Below are 27,429 nucleotides of genomic sequence, written 5' to 3' on the forward strand. Positions count from 1 at the left end.
ATGTATGTATTTACGTTTTGTAAGAGCAGAAAAAAATGTTAAAAAAACCAACAACGCAGGGAACAGGCTTGGGTAGCCACCCGACCCGCTAATACAACTTCTCTTGCAGGCAACCTGATTCCTCCCCGGCATCACGTTACTGCAATACTTCTGAAAGAAGTTTTTTTATGTCCGTAGCACACACTCCTGTCCAACTACTTACCTGTTAGTTCTTTCAGTAAGGTAACAGCACCCATTCTTGAAACACTACCAGTTTGCGACCATCCACACAACGTGGCAGTTTTCTGTATGGTATAAGGAAAGCTAGTTGTGGGTCGAGAATTGATTTACTGAGCCCTTCGGTTCCCGAGCCCACCAGCCAGGTGCCAAGGTCAATTCGGCGATTCCGGTGGAGTAGTCCGGTTTACTGAAGCTTCTGCGCGACTGGTTGTTCCTCGTCGTGGTCTACTCAGTCTAGTTTCTGGCGGTGAATCTGAATGTACGCTGACGGAGAGTTCCCCGGCGAATGAAGTTCTCCTGATATCGATTCTTCTTTGGTTTCAGTACCAAAACTTTTTCAGCCCTTTGGTTCCGTGTCCGGTGCCATTTCGCACCAAAACTTCTTTGGGCCCTTTAGTTTCCTTCTTGTGTGATTTAGCACTACTTTCTTGTTGAGCCATTCAGCTCCCTGACTTGTTCGCGAACTTCTCGGTCTAGTCCCTGACGATTGACCTGACCAACTTCGGCGGAGAGTTTCCCGACTAGTGAAGTTCTCCCGAAACCGAGCCAATCAGCAAGGTGTCGATGTCAGCTCGGCAATTCCGAAGAAGCAGGGCGTCTGGTTCACTGGTGCCCCGATGACCCGTGACTGGTGGTGTCGCGCCGTGGTCTACTCAGTCTAGTCACAAGCGGTGAATCTAACTTACGCTGACGGAGAGTTGCCGGATGAAAGAAGTTCTCCTAATACCGATAATTCTTTGGTTTTCGTTATATTTCTATCGTAATAACCGGTGGAGTGTCGTGGTTTGTCTGGCAATTACGGATGGAGCGTGGTGTCCGGTTCACCAGAGTTTCTACGACCCATGCTCGGTGCTCTGTTGCAGTCTACTCGACTAGTCCTCGGCGGTGGATCTAGCTTATTCCTGCGGAGAGTTCTCTGGCGGTGATTGCTCTCCCGAAGCGTTTATTACGCCGTTTCCGCTGATCATAACTCTATTGACTGCGTTCCACGTCTTTACATCGCTTGTCATTCTATAGGCTACATTATCCAGGTTGATGCACGGTCCTCCCGTTTTAAATAGCTCCCTGCACATCATACAAATCTCGGACATTCGAAGACCACATGCTACGGTGTCTCCTCGACGTTCTCACACTCCGGGCACAATGTTGACGTTGCGTATCCGAACCAATGAAGATACTTCCTGAAGCAGCCGTGGCCATACAGGAGCTGTTTCAGGTGGAAGGTCATCTATCCGTGCTTCCTGTTGACCCACGTCGACAGGGTTGGGATGAGCCGGTAGGTCTACTTTCTTTTCTCCGTATTGTCCCATTCCTGCTGCCATGTCACCATTGAATCTATTGTCATCATCTTCCTCACGTTTCTTGCGTTTCATTGTTTGTAGCATTTGATATCCTCCGCCAGATGGGGATCATCTAGGCGATAACGAATACTGCTTCCGAGGATATCATTCTGTACGCAAACGTACGACCACCAGACGGAAAGTCCTGTTCAGCTTTTCGAGGTTCCGTTGGGTTTTCAACGCCACATGGTGGAACCCTATGTCGCAGTATCGATGACGAAACATTAGATAACAGACCGACTTTTCGCAGCTGTAATAAATGTGGTTATTAAAGCTCAACCGGTCGTCGGTTATCACTCCCAATTGTTTCAGTGCACGCTTCGATCCAATCACGTGCCCTTCCACGGTGATCTGTATCCGCTGAGCTGCTTTGCAGTTGCTAACCAACACATCCGTCTTGTGGTGAGCTATTCGCAGATTGACCACGCTCATCCAGTACTCGATTGCGCCTATTGTCTTCGTAACCGACACCTTCACTTCTCCAAGTGTCTCACTCATCACCGCTAGTGACACGTCGTTCGCGAAATGCACGGTTATCACTTTCCCGGGTACCCGCAGTGTTAAGTCCCCATCGTACATCCAAGAAGTTGGACCGAGAATCGAGCCCTGAGAAACGCCTGCTGTGACTCGCATTGACTTCTGCCCTTCGTTCGTCTGGTACAGCAGCACTCTACTCTGGAAGCTCTTCAGAATTTGGCTCATTCTACTGTGCAGCGCTGCGATATTGGCCTATACGAGGCTGGATGGCCCAGTGACTTCCCTACCTTTGGCAGCAACACCAGCTTCTGTAGCATCCACATTTCGGGGAAATTGCCGTCATCCAAAAACTTTTTGCAGTAGCATCCTGAACATTTACAGATATGTCAGGATCGCTGCTTTCAGCGCCACGTTTGGTATTTCATCCGGACCGGGGGCTTTCTTTGAGTTTAGTCGCATCGAAGCTTTTGAGCTCGTCGTTAGTCGTTTGCCACTCTGCTGTGTTTGCCCCTTCTTCTTCTCCGTACGGTATTGGTGACCAGGTATGGTATGGACGGGCCCTTCGTCATGACGACTCAGTACGCGTCCCCCAGGGATTGGCGCCTACTTCGCAGCACAGCTACTTATTGAAAACTGGCTTACTAAGCTTGATCTCCCATTTTAAAGCGTCCCTAGCTTCTCGAAACGTCACTTACGCTCCTCTCTCACTCTCTGATCCTGCTCTCTGAGACCACCTTCTGGCTCTAAGACAAGCAGCGTGTAGCGTACTGAGCTACTTATTTAACCAGTAAGCTGCACGCCATCTACTGCATGGCTCCAGTTTTCGTGGCATTGTAACATCACAAGCAGTCATAATCCTTCTTTTTACATCAGGATAATTCACAATTCAGGAATAGCACTTTTTGAACCCCAAGAGCACTCCTCCATAGGGGCAATAATATTAAAGTCGTGAAAGTTGAGATTTACCGATTTAATTGCTGAAAAACAAAATTTTTGATTTTTAATAATTTTTGCAGTTTTTATTATCTCCAAACAGTCCTATAGATGTTTTCAGAGTTTTTGAAGACGAGTATTTTCTTCTAACACACTAAAACTCTAGCTTCTATTATTCAAAAGATATTACTTATAATATCATATAATGATTTTTTGAAATCAACTAAAAGAAATTTTAAAAAATATCTTGCTCTCTATTTTTTGCTTAATTATACCACGGTTCAGACCCTATATGTGGTTGAATAAGAATTATCTTTGTTTGCCCAAATGAGTGATGTTGGTATTCCAAAAAAACTAATTTTTGGCGAAAAAGCGCGCCTAACTTTTCAACGATAATAGTTAGATATGTGGTGCCATGAAATAAATTATCCGCCTTAAAACAATTTTCGAGTTGCCTGAAGAGTACTTCAGTTTTAAATCAATACCCAATGAGTTATTTGAATAAAACCGTTTTTGCTAAGAAACACTAAGAAACACCTCAACCTTTGATATTAAATTTGTTGTAAAATGAAAAGTATGGCAGATGGAGCTTAAATGTCTTCAGCAAACTTTTCTAAAACTTGCCAATCTATAACTTTACTGAAGGTCGTATGGCTTTATCAAGAATGCATAAAAAACAAATTTGTTGACCTTTATAAAATTAGAATCACCCCAACTGTTGTTTTAACAAAAATAATGGGCTCACAAACTACAAAAACTTTTCTAAAGACTTAATAAAGCTAAGGTGTGTAGTTTTAGGAAAATCTTGAAATTCCTGCTAAATTTACATTCTGGACCACTGTGCATTGTCAATAAGTTGGATAAAGCGCAAGATTTGCTCTTGGGCTGTATCCGAACATGACAACCATTGACGTAAAAAAATTACCACCCTAACTGTAGTTTTAACAAAAAAAGGGGCTCACAAACTACAAAAACTTTTCCAAAAACATAATAAAGCTAAGTTTTAGGAAAATCTTTAAATTACTGCTATTTTTTTTACACTTTAACGACATTCAATTAGCTCGAGATTACTGGGTAGGGAAAGTTATGATATTTGGAGCCATAGTACTCAAGTGAGAGCAAGGATGTATAGTAAACAGATCGGAAAACTAGAAGTGGCAGTGTCATTAGAACAGGCTTAACGGGCTTAATCTTTATCTTCTGCTAATATAGTCGAAATAAAAAAAAGGAAAAACAGAAAAAGGAACTGGTGGGAATTCATCGGCAGCGGTGGGTAGCCGCTGTAGACACAGCCATTACCTTACACGATGTAGCATACCCGCTACAACTGTAAGCACAGTGACAATAGTCTAATAAAAATCTATCCCGGCATTCGAAAGGCAAACAGAGATGAACAGCAACAATCATCATTAGATTGATGATAATCGTCGACAGGTTTTCAGTGGTGATCTTGCGTGGATTAAGTTTTGTCGGTTGTCACGGTAAAGATAGGCACGTCTATCGATACCAGGACACATGCTAATGAACTCGGGTGATTCGTAGTTATGTTGCCTAAACTCGCCCCTCATTAGCAGAAGACAAAGATTAAGCCCGTACGATATTAAGCCTGTTCTAATGACCCTGCCACTTCTAGTTTTCCGATCTGTTTACTTCACATCCTTGCTCTCACTTGAGTACTATGGCTCTAATTTTCATAACTTTCCCTACCCAGTAATCTCTAGCTAATTGAATGCCGTTAAAATGTAAAAAAGAAAATGTGGCTAACATAGTCCAAATAAAAAAAGGAAAAAAAATTCTGCTAAATTTACATTCTGGACCACTGTACTTTGTCAATAAGTTGGATAAAGCACAATATTCGCACTTGGGTTGCATCCGAACATGCCATTGGTGTAGCTTCCAAACTTGCGACCAAACAAAGATTTTCCTGCCGGATGGAAACCTGAAAATGTCAAACAATTTACTGCATGTTTTCAAGCACAATTGCAGTATTCTAGTCAGGGCAATGACCGGACATGCAAACTCAATTTTCACATGGCTATTATTCAGCGTGCTGAGTATTATTCGTGTGATCTTTGTAAATACGATTACGGACCTTCATATCATTTGATGTGTAACTGCCCTGCAGTAAAGCAATTGCGTATCCGGATTTTTGGTTCTCCATACATAGATGAACCTATGTACAGAGAGCTGAATTTCAAGGATGTGATATTGTTTCTGACCAAGTGTGGTCAAGAGCTATAGTTTAAGTCGGATTTATATGATTATATCGCTTCGAGGGTGTTGTTATTCTGTTATCTCAATATCCCTTCGGGGGTGTTGATATATCCGCTCATAAAGAAGTACGTTTTATTCTCTTGTGAGTGAAGAATACTTCCGTTTTGTCTACGTTCTCTCGTGTCGTTATTTTCCTTATTCCTAACCTTACCACTCCTCCAATCCTTCCCATCAGGAAATGATGAAAAGACAAATCACGACAAGGCACAAATCTCTGATCAACATGGAGAACGTGCCACTTGAGCCAGTCGCTACTGATTCCAGATTCCTGAAACCCAAGCTAAAGCAACCATGTGCAGCACAACACGACTTACCCGAAATGATATCAAATTAAATGGGTAGGTTTGAACTTATATTGTCTTTGAATAATGGTGGAATTTTTAAGATTATTTTCAATATTCTGAAGTTACTTTGATTTTTTGGTAAAGATAGAAACAAATGTTGGAAATTAGCGTACTTTCCTGAAAGACATAAAATGCTAGTGATTCCCATTTTGAGGCCACCATAAGCAGTTAGCTATCCTTCAATGAGTTCCCGTTAGTATGTTGGTAAATGATACTACAAATTGCACGCTCCAAAATCGTTACAGAACTGACTTCAACAAAAGTTCAGAAGATTATGTTCGGATATATGGTTCTAGGTTCGAGCTGCAGTGAAATTGGTAGGCAAAACTTTTCAAATAACATTTCGATTGCTTTCTGAAACTTTGAAAGAAAACATGTACTGAACAGTAGATTGGTTCAAAAAACTTCGCCGGACCCATTTTCATCGCTGACTGCTTCATTTTCTAATATTCGACGGGACGTTGTCAAACTACTTAACCAAAACCAATTCATTAAAATTCATGATCCATCCAAAACACGTTTAAAAATCATTTGCCCTGAAAACAAAATCTGTATACGCACCAAGCAGCATAATTTTCTCAAATGATAAAAGTTCGCCGAACCTCTTAAATCGCATCGTTCTTCTCATAGCAGCCACCCCAAGCTGAGAACAAAAGGCTCTTATCGGTTATACAGCAATAACTACCAGCTGCGCTTCAACACGCACAAACACACTCTCTTTCGGACACTATCTCGCTCCGCGGACGGTCTTTGCACTAAATTAAATATTAATTGTAATTTACGTTGACGTTTATCTGACCAATTCGCTACGGGCTTGAGACCCGCCAGCAAACGGATGGCCTGATATCGCGGTGGTTTCGAAGATTTAAACTTAATTTTTGTACGTTTCAATGGTGGTGTGAAATGTTCGCGCGACAACGTATGCTTAGGTCCAATCTATTCTCGTTTTTTATTGTCTCTGGGGGAATCCTTACTTTCGTATAAGATACAGTAGAGAAACAAAAACTGGTTTGCAACGTTTTCCAACAGCCCAAGCTAAAAAAAATTATCCGAACGATTATGAGTACGCATGGTTTACGGTTCGACGTAGATAGTCACAATTCATCGTGCGACACCATACATAACTACTAACCAAAATCAATATTATTTTACTCGAGTTGTTAGAATTGGCTTCATTTTACAGAAAACTCATCCGACTTTACAAAGACTGGTAACTGTTGAGATATCACAAAAAGGCATATAAAGCGTCGCTCGTTTCTTTTTACTTCTCATTCGTGGGGTACTTCGTTACAGCAAGTGCAGCTTTACGATCGAGATATGTTTTTATGCAACATTTATCACCATTCCGGGTTAGCAGAGTCGAACTGTGGCGGATGAGGTCGATAGGAGATAGCCCTATTGGGACTAGTGAAAACTGTTGCTGTTATTTGGCAGCACACAACGTGATGATCCAATAATGATACGGCATTGGCACTCGAGATGCAGCTGTATGGCACGTACCGAGTGACCAATATTGTGTCCTTTGTTCGGTGGAGACTTTTTTGTTTCGATAAAATTATAGTACATATTTGCTCCAAATATGTACAATACAATAGACAATCAAGTAAGTCGGAATCTTTAATGTCGAAGACTAAAGTTCACCATGATTCAAAAAATCTTCTGTAGGTCACATTTTTCCACAGAGTGTTTAAAATAGAAGTTTAGCTGGAAAGATTCGTGAATCGCTTTTTCTATTATAATAGCGTGTTAATTCCAAACGCGGTGTATACTTTCAGAGTTTAGCTTAGTTACATGAAAAATCACATCGAATATTTCAAAATGGGGCAAGCGATATAAATGAGTCAGACGAAATTGTCGAAGCAGTGAACAATCATGAAAAAACATTTTGAGGAAATGAAAAAATAAGATCAATATTAACATTTGATTAAGAGTGCAATCTTTGCAAATTCGATTACGGAAATTCATATCATCTGATGTATATTGCATTCGACTTTTTGGTTACCTTTGACATAGACGAACCTATCAGCAACTGAAAACTAGCAAAAAGCTTCATTATTTCTTAGGGAATGAAGGAACGAACGTTATGTGTTGTGTTGTCAGCTTTCATTTCTGTGTATTCATCTACTTCATTTTTCTTCTCATCAGGAAAATAACGGAAAGACATGACAAGGCACACATATCCGAGTAACGTGAAATCGTGTCAATAGAACCAATTTCTTGGGATTGGGATTACGGGGCGATTATGACCTGGTAGTGAAAAGAAGTAATGCCGTACTGAGATTGTAGTGCTTTAGCTATCTACGGGTACGGTGGAAACTTGAATGTCATTATCATCAAGATGGGATGGGATGGGATCGTGTTTTTCTTCGTAACTCTCATTGTCTCATATCCCTCATGTATTCATCGCTAAAGATTTTTGAAACTCCAAAGCTTTGTAAAATGTCTACAAAATTGAGCCATTTAGAAAGGTACTTAATAAATATGCTGCTGACATGAAGTTCAGCGTTTTCGATGTTTTAGAATTTCACTATTGTCCGCTATTTCGCAATTTCAACTTGTACTATGAAGCTTCCGACGCTTCAAATAAGTGGCATGTTCCTTTAACAGTGCGCTGTCGGAAACGATACTGATTTCCGACAACAGCACTAGAAGGAAAACAGAACTGCATTCGCTCCTATCACCATCTGTCTCGACCTAAGAAAAAGGCAAATGTAAACATTTCTAGCAGTCAGCGAAAACAGTGCGCGTATGCACTATGTCTTGTCACAACCGTGGCTGTTTCCGGCTTCCGCATGGGGTGCATATCTTTACCGATGCGAACGACGCGACGGAGGGCTATAACTTAGTAAAAGACACTTGCGAACCGTACCAGTAGTTGTAGAAGTTGCATCACCAGACACCGGCGGAGTAATTTTATAATAGTTCATTATGCCCGTCGCATTCAGCTGCCAGCGGATGACTGTTTTGTTGTTGTTCGTACATTGTACGGTTTTTACATTGTTTTATAAATGTACATACTAGAACGAAGGCTTAGGTGTGGCGATCATTTTCCGCTATTTGGCTCTAGGATAGTTAAACATTACTCTTTTCTTAATATTTACATTTTAAATTCGTTGAATTTCTGTTTAATCGTCCACTGTAAACTGCATAGCAAAGGATTATTTTTGTTGTTTAAATGATAATAAATCTTAACATTTCGGATTCGCTGAAATTTTGTCATCCACTGAAGCAGTCGAAACTAGCAGACACATATTCAGAGAAATTGTAGTGGGCTATAGTGCTCCCACCATTTTTTTAGAAATCATCTAGAAATCAAAACTTTGACTTATTGAAATAAAAAATTAAGCCGGCGATTTATAGCAAATTTTGGTTTCGCGGATACTTTGGAAAAAGTTCGATCAGATCAATGTGATAGTGAAGAGAAAACATTACAGAAGATTGAGCAATAAAGCTATTGCTTGTGTGGATTAACAAATGTAAAGAGTTCAAATGGTTGGTTATTTCTGTACGAGTAGGGTTACCAACCGTCCTTATTTTAAAGGACATGTCCTTAATTTTGATGATTTGGGAAAGTGTTCTTAATTTTACTTCAAATGTCCTTAGTTTTAGTCAATGGTATATTTAAAATCCATCAGATTAAGTTCGTCCAAGCGAATGAAACATTTTTTTGGCCATTTTAGTTGATCACTTCCCTACAGTACATTTGATTTCTAATGTTCAGACTAATGATTCAAAAGCATTGATAAAGTTTATTGATTGAAGTAATGTTTCAAACTAAAGCTTGTTTCTTATCTTGTGGAGTGTTGGCTGAAAAAATGATTTTGTCCTCTAATTCAAAGCATAAAATTTTGAAGAGCTCTCATTTTCTAGTATAGGGTTCTATTCCTCAGGGTAGTCATCTCGGGCTATTCAGCTTTTTGCTCTATTTAAACGACTTAAACTATTTGCTGGAGCACATGAAACTTTTGTTTACTAACGACTTCAAAATATTTCACCTTATCAGGAATCCTAAAGACGCAGAATTCTTGCAGTCCCAGTTGGATGTTTTCACCAATTGGTTCTATGCCAATAGGATGATGTTAAATGCTCCCAAGTATTCAGTTCGAAAGTTAATTTCGACTACAATATTTCACAAATCGTTCTCAAACGGAACTCGTATGTTCAAGATTTGGGAGTCTACCTAGATCCCGAACTAAACTTTAAACACCACCTTGAGTACACTATTTCTAAGCTGCTAGGATTCATTTTTAAAGTCACTAACAACTTTACGATTTACGAATATACATTGTTTAAAAGTACAATATTGTGTTTTGGTCCGTTTTACACTCGAAGATGGCAATAAAGAGTGAGCAACTTATAACCAAATTGATATTCAACGCATTGAAACTAGTCAGAGTAAATTTCGCTATAAAAACTTACTTGACCTAAAAACAGCTGTAAAAACTTACTTGACTTCGATCTCCTGTCTGTACGCTGAGATGTTTCGGAACCAGTTTTCATTTCCGATTTATTGCAATCTCGAATAGATATCGACATTCGCTATCGTAGAGCAATTTAAGGATATAACAGACCCTTCATCCAGTACGTGTCGTCTTTCCAAATATCCATACAAATTTCAATGCAGATGAGCAAAATTTGTTAGCCTCGGTTGATTCAGGATGTCCTTATTTTGCTCTTAGCCCATCTGGTAACCCTATGTACGAGAGCATTTAATGTTATAATCTTAGAATTAAGTTTGATATTGCTATGCTATTTTTTTAACTGTGTTATTCGTTTTTCAATTGTAGGTTAGGGTTTGTATTCAAAAAATTGGGTTCCGAAATTCGTGGATTATGTGGTTAGAATTCTGGAAGTCACGTTATAAAAGCAGGAACTTTTTGGGGTTCAGTGTAATCTTACCGATTAGTTGTTTACATCAATTGCTCCAAGTATTTTTAATTTTTGACGAGATTTGTGAAGTTTTTATTGTTGTTTATCGCATTAATCGAATGAGAATTTTGTTTTTATCGTTGTTATTGTGGAGTTTAAAAGTATCTCCTGTTTGTTTTTGTGTTGCGAAAAAACCAGCGAAGAACGCAATCAAGTGAACTTCTGTGACTTAGCCACCAAAACTTTCCACCGAATTCAGCGCTATCTATATTTCATTGTTTGCATTCTCAGATCGGCACGCATTATGGCAAGTGCATGCGATCACTACGCGAAAATCGTCAAATGGGACGACGACTTTTGCAAAAACATGGGAAACAACTTAACAAGCCGTTTTTGAAAAAAACTTGCGGAAAACTCAAATACATTTTGGATGTGCAATGAATGCGTCAAACTGATAAAGTTCGCTCGCTTTCGCGACAACGTTTCTTCACTTGGATGTGTTATCGCTGGGAAAACGGATGACGTCTGTGCTGAACTAACGACCGAGTTATCCAAAAATAACCAGCAAATTTCGCGCCTCGCTAGAAACATTTCAACAGCTACTGCAGTCCGGCCAAACTCCGGTACCGCTCGACCACCTCAGAAACGTCGTCGCGAGGATGGCCCTGATCCGAGCAATATTCTTGTTGGCGGTCGAGAGCTAGTCGATAATAGCAACATTGTTACGGTTCAACCTCCCGCACCGTTGCTCTGGCTGTATCTTTCCCGCTTTCATCCCAGCGTTAGCAAGGAGACTGTCGAAAAAAGTGTCCCAAGAAGGACTAAATTGTAACGAGGAGATAAAAGTTATTCCGCTTGTTAAAAAAGGCATAGACGCCAGTACTTTGCACTTCATACCCTTTAAAGTTGGAGTTCACCCAAAGTACTGTAATGCAGCTCTTAACCCTGACACATGGCCGCAAGGCATACTGTTCAGGGAATTTGAGGATAGCTGTACCCAGACCATTTGAAGCTTGCCGACTGATTTTCTTCCGCCTTCAGAAGAAGCATGTCCTTCTCTAATACAACCCGGCTTATCAATGGTCCTGAAGAGGTCTCCGCAACGATTGGCAATGCCATTATATCAAGCTACACAGCCATTGTGAAGGAGTGTCGACACTGATCGCATACTGGGACGCAACGCTGTTGGTACTATGGAAGCCCTCGATCCTCCCGCTACAGTCGAGCCCTTGTCGCCAGCATTCAGCGGTCGTCCCGGTCCTGAATGCGTCGGTGGAGAAGGGGTCTTTCAAGTCGCCTTTCTCGGCAAGTATTATAGAAATTGTATCGATACAACGGTTGGACCGATTCACGCTTCTAGCTCACCGTCTGACTCTCGCCGTAAGCTACTACCGTTCCGTTCCTGCTCCCTATGTTGCCCCATGGGGGTTCAACGCATATTGGGACGCACCGCAGTTGGCACTATGGAAGTCCTCGATCCCCCCGCCACAGTCGAGCAATTGCAGCCAGCGATCATCAGTCGTCTCGGTCCTGTGTGTGGGTTGAGTGAAAGGGTCTTCCAACCCGCCACAAATGGCAAGTATTCATCTGATCCGAACACTTCAAGCGCTGATGCATTCTTCGCTTCCAGCAATTTTCCTTTTGCTCTGAAATCTTGTGACCAGATGCCAACCATATATCTTGCCAACGACGATTGTCGTTTTCAGGGTCGCGACTCTGTTGATACGGGATGCCTCGAATCCCTCACCATGGTCGATCAAGCGACCGCCAGCCGCTCCAGTACTGTTTGTAGGATTGATGCCAGAACCTTCCAACGCGCTCAAAACGGCAACATGGCTTCGCTCTGTGCTGAACCTGATATGTCCTCCAACAAAATCGAAGTTCACTATGAGAATGTTGGTGGCTTAAATCCATCAACGGACAGTTATTTACTCGCGACCACGGGGTACTGTTATGATGTCACCACCTTGACCAAGACGTGGCTCGACAACCATACTGTCTCGCCAGGTGTTTGGTTCAACATTCGATGTCTACCGCTGTGATTGTAACACCCTTAACAGCCAAAAGAAGAGAGGTGGTGGTGTGCTTATCGCCGTTCGCCATGGTATAAAAGCCCTAGTGATCAATGATGACCGGTGGGCGAGCTGCGAGCAAGTGTGGATATCAGTGAAACTTGCCGATAACAATTTGTTTCTGTGTGTTGTGTATTTTCTACCTGACATAATTCGTGATTCCAACCTGATCGTTGTACATCTTTCTTACGTTTCTTTCATCACCTCAATCGCTGCCCCGTCTGTTGAGCTTGTTATACTGGACGACTTCAACTTACCTGGCTTAACATGGTACCAAGCAAGTAATGGATTTCTATGGTTTGATATCGAAAAATCTTGGCTTATCAACAATGCCCGTTGTATTCTGGACAGCTACAACAGCGCAACTCTTCGGCAAATTAATAATGTCAACAACGAGAATGGTCGTACATTGTACCTCTGCTTTGTAAGTGCCCGGGACTACACTCCGTACTGCCGCACTGCCCTGACTCCTTTAGTCCAGCATGTACGTCAACATCCCCCGCTATATCTTGTACTCGCTGGTAATCTAGGAGTGAATTTTGAAGACGTCTCAAGCTCTACCTTCTACGACTTTAAAAACGCTGACTACGACACTACGACTACGTTGGCACGCTGTTAGATATAAACTGGGACGAAAATCTTAACAATGACGACTATAGTTACTATATTCATAGTTAGGCGGACACACTGAGCGAAGCCAATTGAGCGTGACGTCACATAACATGTTCTTTTTGCATGTATATGGAAAAGGTATTGTGATTATGGTTATAATGATTTCACTATTTCCTTGCGTTATCGAGTGCAGAGAAACGAAAACAACAGAACAAATTTCTGTAACACCAAGAGATATTCGCACAAGTATGAAACCATATCATCACATCTTTGAATTGGTTTTCTATTCGTATATGTAAAGTTCTCAATCACGCGACAATGAAATTATTAAGCTAAAGCTTGAACATTTGCATGGGATGCCAGTTTTTTTCCTGAAATAATAGCAGCCAGTTTTCCGGGTTTTGTGTAATATAGTAACTCTAATGACGACACGAATGAAGCAGCGGTGACGTTTTCTAATATTCTTAACTACCTAATCGACCGTCATGTGCCCAAACGAACAATCAGTACCAACCAACACCCTCTCTGGAAATGAACTGTCCTTAGGCGTTTAAAAACTGTAAAACAAGCTGCATTTAAAAGATTCTCGAAACACCACTACTTTCAACTCAACCACCAATACAAACAGTAAAGGCGACGCACCCCTTTTTAGAATCCAGCGAAACGTCTAGCGTCAACTGAAATCTAAACCCAAGTCGTTCTGGAAGAAAGTCGTTTAATGGAGTTTTAGGTTCCGACACAAAGGAAATTTGCCAACTGTTCTTATTTGAGCTGGTTGTTTTAGACCCTATTTTCTTTCACTGCAAACACTACATAGCACGGTTTTATGCCTAAACGATCGACAACGACCAACTTGCTCTCGTTCATATCATATGTACTCGATGGACTCGTTGACGGGTTGCAAACCGATGCTATTTACATGGATGTACCTGCGGCCTGCGACAAAATCAACCATGATATCGCAATAGCGAAGCTGGACAAACTCGGTATTCATGGACTACTTCTGCGCTGATTCCGCTCCTACCTCAATGGAAGGTAACTCCAAATCAGCATTAAGGACTGTCTATCTGCACCATTCTTCGCTACATCCGGCATCACACAAGGAAGCCATCTCGGTCCAGTAATATTCATCCTCTATTTTAATGACGTCAATATCAAATTACAACGACCACGCCTTTCATTCGCTGACATGAAAATTTTTCGACAAATGCGGGATAAAACCGATGCCGAATTTCTTCAGAGTGAACTTGAGAGCTTTAGTGCGTGGTGTGAATTAAACAGAATGATTTTAAACCCGAGTAAATGCTCAATTGTTATGTTCACGCAGAAATGCTATCCGATTCAATTAAGCTACCATTTCTTCGACTCGAGCATTCCAAGACACTCTTACGTCAAGGATCTCGGAGTCACTAACATTCAAACCACATACATCGTGGATAAGGCATCACGTCCAAGACAGCTTGGGTTCATCTTCCAAATAGCGAAAAACTTTAGGGACGCATACTGTTTAAAATCACTCTTTTGCGCACTGGTTCGCTCGACACTACAATATTTTTCTGCTGTTTGGAATCTGTACTACCAGAACGGCGTTAACAGAATCGAAGCCGTCAAACGTCGGTTCATACACTTTGCACTCCGACATATCCCTTGGCAAAACAGAGCTACGAAAACCGCTGCCGGTTAATACAGCTCGACACTCTAGGGTGTATTGCTCCACAATACTCGGTCGTCTGGATCTTCAAGCCCGTGTTCGAGCTCTACCCAATGACTCTCTTCTGCGAGTCCGGTTCGGGAGAGCCAGCTATGGTCGCTATAGCGCTGTTACCGGACTCTAGCGAATTTTTAACAGTGTCTTTGATTTCAAATGGACGAGGAACTCGATAAAAGCGAAAATATTGAATATTTTGAAATCTAATTAATTTAAGCAACCACCATTGGGGCCAAGGGGTCTGTTGGTGGAGGTAATAAACATATACAATAAACGTGAACCAAATTCCTGTATTTCGGAACTGTACATAGATAATATGGAAGTTTTCTTCACTCCCAAGGGATTAAAAGACACTTCTCAATGAACGGATATATCAACAGTCAACACCCCCGAGGGGATATTGAGATAACAGAACGAAAAACACCCCCGAAGAGATCTTGTTATTCACAGTCGATTTAACTCTTTCATGCCCAACTTTTTTCTAGTGCATGTAGGGTTTCAAAGCTATTTTTTCTTGAAAACGGTGGGGTCAAGAAACACGAAAAGCTTTGCTTCCCTCACAGTGCTAGAAGCTGATCAATTTTTACCTTCCAATGCTCAACACAATTATTCTAGAATATTTACAAAAGTCCAATTGCGTGGAAAACGTAACTGAAGACAGTCTAAATTGATAAATTTTATCAGTTTTCAATAATATTGCAATATAACGAAGATATATGAAAAATTCATTGTCCGTCGTCAACGTAAACTGTCCCTTGCAGCACTGTTAATACTACAGTGATCATACGATGCATACAGTGCTACCTAGCAGGTTTTATCCATGTAAATTGTCGAAAAATCCCATATAAACTTCAGGCGCGTTGGTCCGTTAGCTAGACTTATCCGATTTACTTCAAATTTCGAGCAAGTATTTCTGATGGGACCAGCCATCGATTCGAACATTTTCTTCTGACAATCAAAACTCTAGCTTCTATTATTCTAAAGATCTAAATACTTATTATACATCTAAAAAAGGTTTTTGAAAACAATTGAGAGAAATTCAAAAAATATCGCTTCCGCCATTTTTTGCTCCACCATTACTCTTATCATGACTTTATTTATAGTTGGAAAAGGATTATCTTCTGTTTGTCCCAAGAAGTGATATTGTTATTCCACAGAATCCCATTTTTGGCGAAAAAGTACTTATAACTTTTCTGCGAAAATAGTGGTTGCATGAAACTTAAAACAATCGTGAAAGAATAAGACTACTTCAAGTTTAAATCAATACCGCAAAAGTTATTTGAAAAAAAAACAGTTTTTCTAAGAAACACTCACCAGGACCTTCGATTTTAAAATTGTTGTAAAATGAAAAGTATGACAGACAGAGCTTTCATGTCTTCAGCAAACTTTTCCAAAATCTGTGGTTCTACAACTTCGCTCAAGGTCATTTGGCTCTGGCTAGAATGATTAAACAGTTTTTTTTATCTTTATAAAATTGGAACCACCCTAACTGTGTTTTAACAAAAAGAAGGAGCTCACAAACTATGTAAACTTATGACTTAATAAGGCTAAGTTTTTTTAGCTTTAGCAAAAATCTCAAAATTCCTGCTGAATTTTCATTCTGGGCCACTGTGCATTTGTGTGAACGGGCTTGTACGAAATGCGCCGGTTGATAATCCAATACCTTGGTTGTAAATTGCATCTATAATTTGCAATTGTTTCTCGGTTGCAGAGGAATATACACACTTACCATAATTTTGGCAAGACTACGAACAATATCAGTAATCAATCCAAACAACTAATTGTATTACATCTTACTGTTCGACTAGAAAAATGCAACAGCCGCACTCAATGCAGGCACCTTTCCATCTCGGGGTTCTTGTAACCACACCAGTTTCAATTAAATACATCTTCAGCACCATATCACTCAAATAGCCATTCTGTACGCTAGCATGCTTCAACCATTTGCTTCACATGCGAACAATTTCACCACAATGACCGCAGAAGGCATGTTTGCAAAGCCCACATCTAAACATGGCTTGTGCTAGAACGGGCATAGGTTCCTTTTAAAGGCTAGTTTACAGTTCGGGAAATGGATCGCGGGATTTCACATGGGATTTGCGTCGGGATTTGATCAGGGAAAATTTCCCGCCGAGATCTCTCCAAACTGTCAAACCAAAAACTCTGCTGCTTCTTAAAAATACAAACAGTATCAAACTTGCAGCGAATTGTAAACTTTATAAAAATACTATTTTCCCCGTCGGAAACAATTTGTGTTGAATTGTTCCCGGACGGATTTCTGTGTGGAGAGTTTTAAAATCCCGTGATGTTTCCCGCGGTTGGGTTTACACTTCATGAAAACTGTCATTTTTGTGTAGACTTATTTCCCGTCACGGGATTTGAAATCCCGAGCTCCATTTAAAATACACAGGGACCCAAATCCCGTGACACGTTTTCCGAACTGTAAACTAGCCTTAACGCTGCTTTAGAACCTAGCGAATGGAAGCTATACATCAAGAAAACTGGTAACTCTTTCCGAAATCTGGAGACAGTAACAACAACAACACCTCTTCCGGATAAAGGTGGCACTTTCCATAATGATGTTCGCACACACATCTACTTTTTACAATGAGTTTCCTATGTTTGCACAATAGAGGCGCTGTAACCTCCGCCGCTTCTCCTTTATAGAGTGGAAGAAAAGAGGTGATTTTAGTATGCCGTCTTCGATTTCATCTTGAACGGAACATTCCCTATCATCGCCATTTATTCTAGTCTACCGAAAACACAAATTCATCAATGCTCTCTTGTTCCATATATACATTTTTTAACTGAGAATCTGTTTAAAATCGATTATTTCGTAAAAATATTTAATGTGGCAAAATAAATATACCCTAACCGCAAACCATCCGAGGGAAAGCTGATAAACATACCGAACATCTAATGCACCATTGGAATGAGTGCATTCAATGCTGTTTTCGATAGCCTTAACAACTAATCTAATGTAAACGTAATGAATTTCTTGCGTGGCAAAATGATTTGGCAGTTGCTGGTTAAATACGTAATATGTTTCCGCTGATTATTTTGCTACCCTCTCATGGAACAATTGAACACCGCACAGGCGGGTAGTGAAACATCGATGGGAAACTATAAAGATCGGTCGAATACATCAACGGCTGTTTTTTTTTGTGGAAATATTTACTACCCTTTGGTAGCCACAGCTAGCATAATAATTTATAGGTTCTCTGACCAAGGTTGGAATAGGTTTGGGGGTTGCTCTGTGATTACGATTAAAGGGTTTTCTTGTTTTCTTTTGGTTTTTCTCAGTTCTCATTTTAGCTGTACCAGAGCCGGGGGATTATTTTTTCTCGTTTTGTTTGTGTTTGCACTTACTATGTACGAGGGTAATTAATTTTCGGTTTCAAGGGTTTTATTGTGTTTCTTCGTTTTGAGGTACAATGTGCCATTAGCGATTGAGCGAGTGTGGAAAAGGAAACGGAACTGAGACAGAGTGGAACCTAGATCCCGTGTATTGTAGATTGCCGTTCGTTTCGGTGCATGTAACAAAGTTTGTGTGGGTATTGAAGTTTATTTTTCAACTTAATTGTTAGGTTACACATTTTTTCCACTTTCAGCAGTACACATAGAGGCACATAGAGGATCTAAAAGAATTGCATGGTTTACCTGATACCGCTGGGAACAGCATCGGCCGCAGCAGGATTGAAGCAGTCCATTTCCTCCACCGGTCGCAGTGTTGGCTGAGTGGGAAGGACTGGCCATCGGCGACGGCGATCCTGGCCGCTTGGTTTGACCGTTGTACTGAGTCTCTAGCTCCACGAACTCTCGGTCCTGGTGGGATCAACAGTAGACCCCCGGTGCGCGTGTGGGAAATTGATGATTAGAAAAGGAATCGAAATGAATATGTATCATCAGCATTCTATCATATGTTTCGTGTTTTTTGGCTAGCAAGTTTTTTTACCAATGCTGAAGCGACTAATAAATTACTTGAGAAAGAAGAAAGTTACACATTTGAATGTAGGCAAGAGAAGTGACTGTGAGCAAACAAGAGTAGATATAAGCGAGACACTGTTTTGATGTCGGAGAAACACGTTCTCAAGGTTGTCGGAATGTGCCTTACTGGCAGTGTTGTCGGTGACGCTGATATTTCGGAATGTCGAACAGTGATAGGTCGAACGTGACAACATGAAATGTAAGTCAAACTTGAAACATAGAAAAAGTGCTCACTGTTCCCTGAAAAACAACTATCAAAAAGGATTAAAGACACCTTAGGAACAAAGTACATATGACATAAAAAATAAAATAAGGTATTAAAATATTGATATTCTTTTCAACATATTTAAACTGATAAACGAACACAAACAGAGAAAATTGGAATTGGTGACAATATAAACAGCATCGAGCGTCAAGTCTGAGCATAGTTTTGAGCATGAAAAAAATATCTGCTAAAACATTGTGAAAGTGCGGGAAACATAGATTTACCAACTGTAATACGAAATAATTTTATGAGGCTTTTGTTTGCAATTCACAAAAACGGAAAACACATATTTTTGTATAATTTAGTGAAGAATGAACCAACTTTTGGATGAACTATTATGGTATATATTTCATAATTCATGATAGATGTTTAGTTCATTTCGACTTTAGGTGTCTCATTTCTAGTGCACTTCAACATGTCCATTACTCTAATACTCAGCTAATTATCAGCTTTTGACCCGATTTTATCAGCTTCAAATGAAAATTGATAGTTGGTAGTTTGATGGGCTCTAACAGACGAACCAAGTTAAATTCGAGTAAATCCTTTCTTGGGCATATATTTCTTATCCTTGAGATCCGAAAAATGCAAAAATAAAAATATTTTATTTTCAAATTTTGCGCTGTCAGACCCCCTTAAGGGGAACTTAAAGTAAATAATCAGAAAATGTTGCGAGGCTATATCTAAAGACCTAAGAAGAATATTTTATCAGTGCCCCTGTTTTATCTAGGGTTCGTCGCGGTGCGGATGTGGGCGGTAAATGGATTGTCCGCACCGCAACCGCAAAAAAATATTAAAACCGCACCGCTTACCGCAACCGCACTTTATTTACCGCACCGCACCGCGCGGTAAATGCGGTAAAATTTTTGTATTTTTAAAAATAGTGTTGAAAAATTGTTTATTTTTATAACCATATATAATAAAATGTTATTCTTATTCACACGAAATTTAACTTTAAGAGATTCCTCAGTATGTAATGTTTATGAAAAAAATCAACTCTTGCATTTTCTTTTAATAAAATTCCATCCATTTTAAGGCAAACATTATACATTCAAAAACGTTCTACTGCAGCAATGGAAAAACTTTTATTTTTGCAACCCTTCAGTTAATTGAAAAAATAGAATAAAAATGTAATAAGAAATGAAGTTGCATATTTGTTTCTTTAAATTTTCATATTTTCAATGTTTTTGACATATTAAAATGAAGTGGATGTTTTCCGCATTTGTGTAGTAAAAACCATCTTTCATTCTTAAAGGAATTTCATCAATAAAAATTTTAAAGTCGAAATGCCAGTACTTCTATATAGTAGCGAGTATACTCCAATACAGTGAATTTTTCAAGAAACAGATGTATTCTAATTCAAATACTAAGGTTTGAAAATGTATGAACTGTAATTTTCTAAAGGCTAGTTCGAAAGTTCTAGCATTTAATGTATTTTCCTCTAATGTTTTCCCAAAGAGCCAATGGCAAAAACTTCAATTGTAGTGGACGAGAGTCAAACTATGTGATATAAAACTATAAAACTATAAACACTAACTTCGAATAACTTACCTGTGAAAAAGCTACAAAATAATCTTAACTGAAAAATAATATGACTTAATTTGGTAGAAAATAATCGTAAATTTGAATGGAAGTACGCGAAAAAAAAGACTTTTTGAGAAAGAGTCCAATAAAACTGACTGCAGAAAAATTCACATTGAATTTACACAGCAATCAAAGAAGATAGAAATACGATGTTGAGGATCGAATGATAGAATAATCATTCAAATTTGGACCCCTCCTTATTTTGGACGCTTTCATACATTTGTATCCTTTACTGTCAATTATTGCAAATTCGTTTGGTTTGACGAAGATAAATATATTCTTTGGGTTGTGTTTAAGTCCCAGCATAATTAGCTCATCTCTAATTCCTTTAAATTAGTCAAAATTCGCAATTGAAAAATTGATATCGAAAACGATTCATAATTCCACGATTACCAACAGAAATCGGGAGAAGTGATATACTTTTAAATTGGATTTAAGAGTACAAATTTATTGTTTTTAATTATCTAATAATTTTGTCTCTATTTGGATCTTGCAATATATGTGTTTACAATGGTTAGTTTGTAAAGTTTTACTTAGAAGTATAAAATAACTAGTGTCCAAAATATGTCGTAAAAATAATAGCGTCAAATAGTTTCGGACACGGTTAGATTTTCTTTCGTAATAGCAGTCGGTTTATCAATTTAGAATAACCAAAATGTGAAAAATCAAGTAGCGATAAGTCGAATGCAGATTATATTTTGATTTCTTCTCCAATCATTAGCAAGTCAATGGAAATTATGTCAATTCAATGTTTTTTATGTTCCTCTATTGTCCGGTGAAAAGTAAAACTCGAACGTTCTGACAGAGAGGTTTTTCTAACAATGCCTTTGCCAAGGAAATAAATCTAGTTGCGTCCTACTCAAATGGTTAAAGTCCTGGTTTTAATCCACTTTTTAATGCAAGCGTAAAACTTTATCAATTATTTTTTGCGGTGCGGCTGCGGTAAACGCTCATTGCCGCACCGCATTTGCGGGAAAGTGTCTCACCGCACCGCAGATTTTGCCGTGCGGATGCGGTAAATACCGCAACCGCGACGAACCCTAGTTTTATCAGCTTAAAATTCGCCACAGGGCTGATAAAAACGGGTCTTCACTTCGAGGTTCACGTACACAGCAAACCTAGCTCAAGCTTGTCTCCAAATATGAAAGTATGCAATATATTTGTCAGAACTTTTTATATTTAAATGATTGAGGTCTCAATAAGATTTCTTTTGGTATTTTGAAGAACTGTTTGCACAGTTGTAAAGAGCATACCTCGAATAATTTGCTTATAAATGCTAATTTCAGTTACTTTTGTTTTACGAAACAATATTGGCATAAGATGACAGCAAAATTTTGTAATATAGTAGGATTCCGTTTTTGGCAACAAAATTTTTTTTAGTTGCCAAAACTGGCCCGTTCCAAAAATGGAACATTATTTTAAAAACTATTATTTTCAATTTTATGACAACAAACATGTTACAAGAATTTTTAATTTCATAAGAATATGTGAAATGGAATGAAATGATAAAAAAATCAGCAAATTTAATTTCATTTGCTGTGGCTACACCCATAAAATATGACTCTCATGTTTGGATATGAAGTTGAAAATGATATATATATTATTACAACAAAATGTGCATTGAGCATTTTTTAAATGATTTTCTATAGACAACAAAAACGGAACATATCTATTGCCAAAAAATGTAGCATACCAAAAACGAAACGTGCCAAATACGGAATCTTACTCGACATTACTTATGTACACTGAAGTTTAAGGTGTGAAATATTTTTCAATATTAAGAGCTATAGTACTCAAGGAAGAGCAAGGATTTGAAGTAAGAAAGTTTAGAAAAGCGTGGAGTAGGGTCACATGAGCAAGCTTAGAGTTTCCCGGCTACTTAACTCTTTTTCTTCTGCAACACAGGAGTCAGGATCTTTTGGCATTAAATACGAATCACCTGAGTCTGCGGCATGTCCAGACAAGTGTAAAGTCACTTAATGACTTATGCTGTCGAAACCGTGACTCCCCGGAATCCCAAGACTGACCTCGGCACCTAACCGACCAGCATCGAGATAACGATTTCGAGAGAAATTTCAACGTCGGGAAATTTCTCCGTAGGAGTAGACTAGACCTACCGATGGAGACTAGTTCGAGTATATCGGGAAGCAGCTCCGGCAGATGGTCGTCGGGGCGCCTGTCAACTGGAAGTCTTCCTCCACCCAGAATCGCAGGACCCACCTCGGCATCTGCCCGGGTAGCATCGGTTTCGGAAGATCTTCCATTGCCGGGGAACTCTTCGTCGGAGTAGGAAAGATCCACCGTCGGGGACTATTCCGAGTAGTCCGTAGCGAATCGCCGGCTTGAATCATCGGGGCACCAGTGAACCGAACGCAATTCTTCACCGAGAATCGCTGGACTGACCTCGGCATTCTGCCGGATTGCATCTAAAGAAGAATAACGTGTCCGTCAACGGTTGCAGGAGACATTCGTTCGTCGGGGAACTCTTCGCCGAGGTAGGCTAGCTCCACCGTTAGGGACTACGCCAAGTAGCACCGAATGCGATAAACCACCAGGGTATTTGGGGCACCAGTGAACCGGAAGCCACCCTCCAACCGGAATCGCCGAATCGACCACGGCATCCAACTGGTCAACGTAGAGAGGAAGGCATGTAGAATATCATGCCATGCAGGACTGATATGGCGGTTACGAGACAAGCGAAATCTAGCACGACCAGCTAGACCTGGAATCAAGTGAAGTGCATTAGCACGTTTCCCCCCGAAGTAGTCATTTAAAATGGAATCCGGGGGATCAGGAAAATGTCGGACTACTTGGTGGAGTTTAGAGGAATAGGGTTCAGAGTTATCTTCTCTGTTCAGAGTCCCTTACTCTGGCACACGATGAACGAAATCGGTAGTACGGTCTAACTACTGAACTGTGCTGGGTCGGCGTAAAAGCTTTACCACCAATTAAAAAAAATACACGCCCAGAGCCTTTTTTCCGATCTCGCCGAACTGAGTCGAATGGTATAAGAGATTCGGCTCTTCGGGCCTCGGTTAAAACAGTCGAAATTCCGACCGATTGCATAAGTTTAATTATGAGAAAGGTAAAAAGGTATTCAGTCATTTTCTGTTTTTATTTTCACTACATGAAGAATGCTACTCATATCCTTAACCCAAAGACTAGTAGTTTATAATCCAAAATAAAGATATCAACATTTTATGTCTTTTGTTTAAGCATGTGCATTCACGAGGATCTATCTTTCGATAAAAGTCGCTTCAGGTGATGCCCTAAAAATGAAACGGAAGCTGAATAAAAAAAAATCGCATAACTTTGAAAATCCGAATAAAAAACCGCATAACTTTGAAAATCCGCATAAAAAGTCGCATAAAAAACCGCATAAAAAGACTTCAGTGTACTTCAACATTTTCTCATCAATTTGTGCAAACCAAAAATGATACAAATTTGTTTACAGCCACCGAAATGCAACTTTTCTGCAAATAATTTTTGATTAATTTCTAGGGAGATGAATTTAGGGCTTTCTAAGTCTCCCCTCAGGCCACGTATCAGCCTGTTGTGCGTTCTAATAGACTCTTTGACCCTGATAGAAGAAATTATAAGAAATTAACTTGATTCTCAAAAATCAAAAATCCAAACATGTATAAAGAAAAAGTTTGTTCCATAATTCGTGAAAAAAGTGCCAAGCATGTTGGATCAAGCACGTTTTTACCATACGGCATCAAGATCGTAAACTACAATCGTTTGTTTTATTAATTGTTTTCAATTTTTTTTCCATAAGGCTATTATTTATTTGTTGTTTTTTTGTGAACTTCGGTGAAGGTTTCCGCTATGTTATTTTCAAATCGTTTTTATATCCGTGAACTAGTTCACAACATTTTGAGCATTATTCTTAAACCAAACATTCACTCTATTTAAATCGTAGATTTTGAAAGATTGTGAACGGGTTCATGATTCATTACAATTTGATCATGATCTGATTTTCGTGGTTGTGAATTAGTTCACAAAATCGAAAGTTTTGGTATTTACCCATGAACAATTTCACTAAATTCAGAATGTTTTCTGTTCTAAATTAAGATTGGTCGCGAATCACTATTCATACACGTGAAATATTCCTCAAAACGATTTAATAGATTTTCATTCTCACTGCATATAGTATACAAATTTTTGCATGGTTTTAATGATTTCACTTGAATTATTGTACAAAATTCAAAACATTATTCAAGTAACCAATTCTGCTCAGTGAACTGATTCATGATTCATGGTAAATTGATCATGATTTTATAGTCGTGATCGTGAAATAAACCATGATACCGCGTATCGCAAGCAATAACTCTCTTTTTTCGGATATCGCAGAGTGCACAGCGTTATGAAATTCAGAAGAAATTGCCTTGGAAGTGGTCGCATGAATGTAGAAAATGGCGGGATTACAGGAGGGTTAACATACTTGACATGAATATCAAATATAAATAACACTACATTTGTACTTATCACATGTCAAACCATTTTGAAGTTTAAAAGATCTAAGTACTGATCTAAAGAACTAGGCGTAACGACCCATACAATATGACAAGCGTTCATTCTATTGTCATATTTAAATATCTACTGTATTCAGAATAGATTTGTTATCCTTGAAAATAGTCTGTTACCTGTCGTAGAGAAAAAAATGTATAAGATAGCGTGGTCCACTTTTAAGTATGATGATTAATTTATGGGAATTTGCTTTTTTGTTACGAAATATTGAGAATATTCGCGAATCAAGGAAAATAAATGAAAATTGTTGAGAATTAGAATTCTTGAATGTTTTTTTAATTAAACAAATTACTCAAGATTAAATATATTTTGAATGGTTGAGGCAAATTGAAAATTATTTAGAGTTATTGAACAATAATCAAAATTGTTGGGAATCATTAAAAAGATTTAGTTTTATTGGAAAATTCAAAATATTAAAATTGAGAGAATAATTTTATCGAATATTATTTTGAAGAAAATTGGTGAAAGGTCATGAAATGTCCAATATTGCTGTTTTTTTTTAATTCGAATGAAACCTAATTACTAAAATCTCCGCAAATTTAACTTTTTTGAAAATTTATTAAGCTTGCACACCAAAAAAAATTTGAATTTAATCGTTGACGTAACTCCAAACTTGCCACAATCTAACAGACCGTAATTGACGAAATGACGAGATATAACCGTGTTCTGTTTAATTTTACATGAAAGATGTGCTTTACATGCGTAGTGCCATAAAATTACACCCTTCAACATTTTAAGCCAACGCCATATGTGGAGTAAAATTACATGACTCGCAAAATTCATCGACATGTAAAGCTAAAATTAAACGTAAAACTACACAGAAACAAATATTTTGTAATTTTAAGTTTATGTTCATGCACATATTTGGAGCATGAATATAAATGTAAAATTATGTTCCACCACAAACGCACACGACTTGTCGTGCTTTCTTCAACGAATTTTATTATAGTTTCACACGCGGATTGAAAATTACAGTTTCTTTAAACGGAAAACCAATGCACTTCAATGTATTTTTACTCGAATCCTGCTGTAAAATGAATGACATGTAATATTACACGAAGGACAATGTAAAATTGCATGCTGTTTGATGCTCCAATTGATTTTAATGTAATTTTCAATCAAATTTTTTATTCAATCGTTTTATGTTTACACTCGTATTGATTTACATGTCGTTTAAATTTCATTATTTTTTGGTGTGTATGTCATTTTTGATGCTCGTATATATCATGGTCAGGAGACGTAAATTTACATGATTTTTTCTAGGTGTGTACTTAACTATTTCATATGTGTAAAATCGCACTTGAAGTACTCGTGTGTGAGATTTACATTTCGATATTTGCGCGTATGATTCTTTGAAAATTGTTCAACCTGAACCGAATGTTTCAAAATTCGATTACTCAGAATCCCTAGCCCACATTAGATAAAGAACTGTATTTACGTATCTAATCTCGTGTCACTTTAATACTATTCACATACACTGGAATTTGCAAGGAAAACACATTCATCGGAGCTACACATACCGAAAACTGATTCACAGCGTTGTCAAGGGCCAACATTTAAACAATTGATGCATGCTTCATGACTAGTTGGATAATATGTGAGCAAGAACATTGTAAAATAGGAAATAACGCACCATTTAGACGCATTCCTGGGCGGTCGATGTCAATCAACAACATCTGGATGTAGAACTTCCTCAACAAATTCCTTTACCGAAGAGCAACAATTTTCGTGTACGGTCACGTACGGTGCTGTGTGTGTCAAGTAGCGCGCGTCCTGTATACGAGTCACGTGCGTATACCCACCGTCAACTAGTGGGACAGCAGCCGAGATAACAAGACGGTTTCACTGACAGCGAAAAGCATCGAGGCGAAGATCATTCACCGCCCGCTGAATACGACGATCGTTAAGTTGTTGGCCCTACAGGTTGGTTAACCTCCGCCGAAACCGATCGTCATCATCATGGTGGTTATCGGGAAGATTTTGTGATGTGGATCCGGCGAAATCACCGACTTTCGCACGTGCGTACCGCAGGTGGACAATCTCGTCACCTTGAATTATGATGTCACATTATGTACACGGATAGATTGTGAGATGAAATTTTCTTTACCGAAAACCGCAGCGTCGTGCTCGATTGTGATTTTGTATCCAATGATGTCGGTGTTGGAAAGTAATGGTGCCGTCTGGCAGTTATTGTCGTGTCTGAAATGTGCCTTTGGCG

General features: G+C 39.1%; 1 protein-coding gene across 3 annotated transcripts in view; it reads right to left on the reverse strand.

The window, feature by feature from the left end:
* Positions 1-27,429, reverse strand: part of LOC131689207 (potassium voltage-gated channel protein Shal) — a 642,177-nt gene that overhangs the window by 58,265 nt on the left and 556,483 nt on the right. Inside the window, exons 9-11 of one of the 3 annotated variants that reach the window (XM_058974138.1) lie at positions 27,319-27,421; positions 26,845-27,259; positions 18,509-18,673 (exon numbers count right to left, since the gene is read on the reverse strand). The exons of 1 other annotated variant lie outside the window; for it this stretch is intronic. In XM_058974138.1, coding sequence (XP_058830121.1) covers positions 27,129-27,259; positions 27,319-27,421 — 234 coding nt within the window. In that variant the 3' untranslated portion in view covers positions 18,509-18,673; positions 26,845-27,128. Of the gene's footprint in view, positions 1-18,202; positions 18,674-26,844; positions 27,260-27,318; positions 27,422-27,429 lie in introns of those variants that run through there. One more of the 3 variants, XM_058974137.1, reaches the window with a different exon arrangement.

This window comes from Topomyia yanbarensis, chromosome 3 (assembly GCF_030247195.1).
Source record: "Topomyia yanbarensis strain Yona2022 chromosome 3, ASM3024719v1, whole genome shotgun sequence".
NCBI lineage: Eukaryota > Metazoa > Arthropoda > Insecta > Diptera > Culicidae > Topomyia > Topomyia yanbarensis.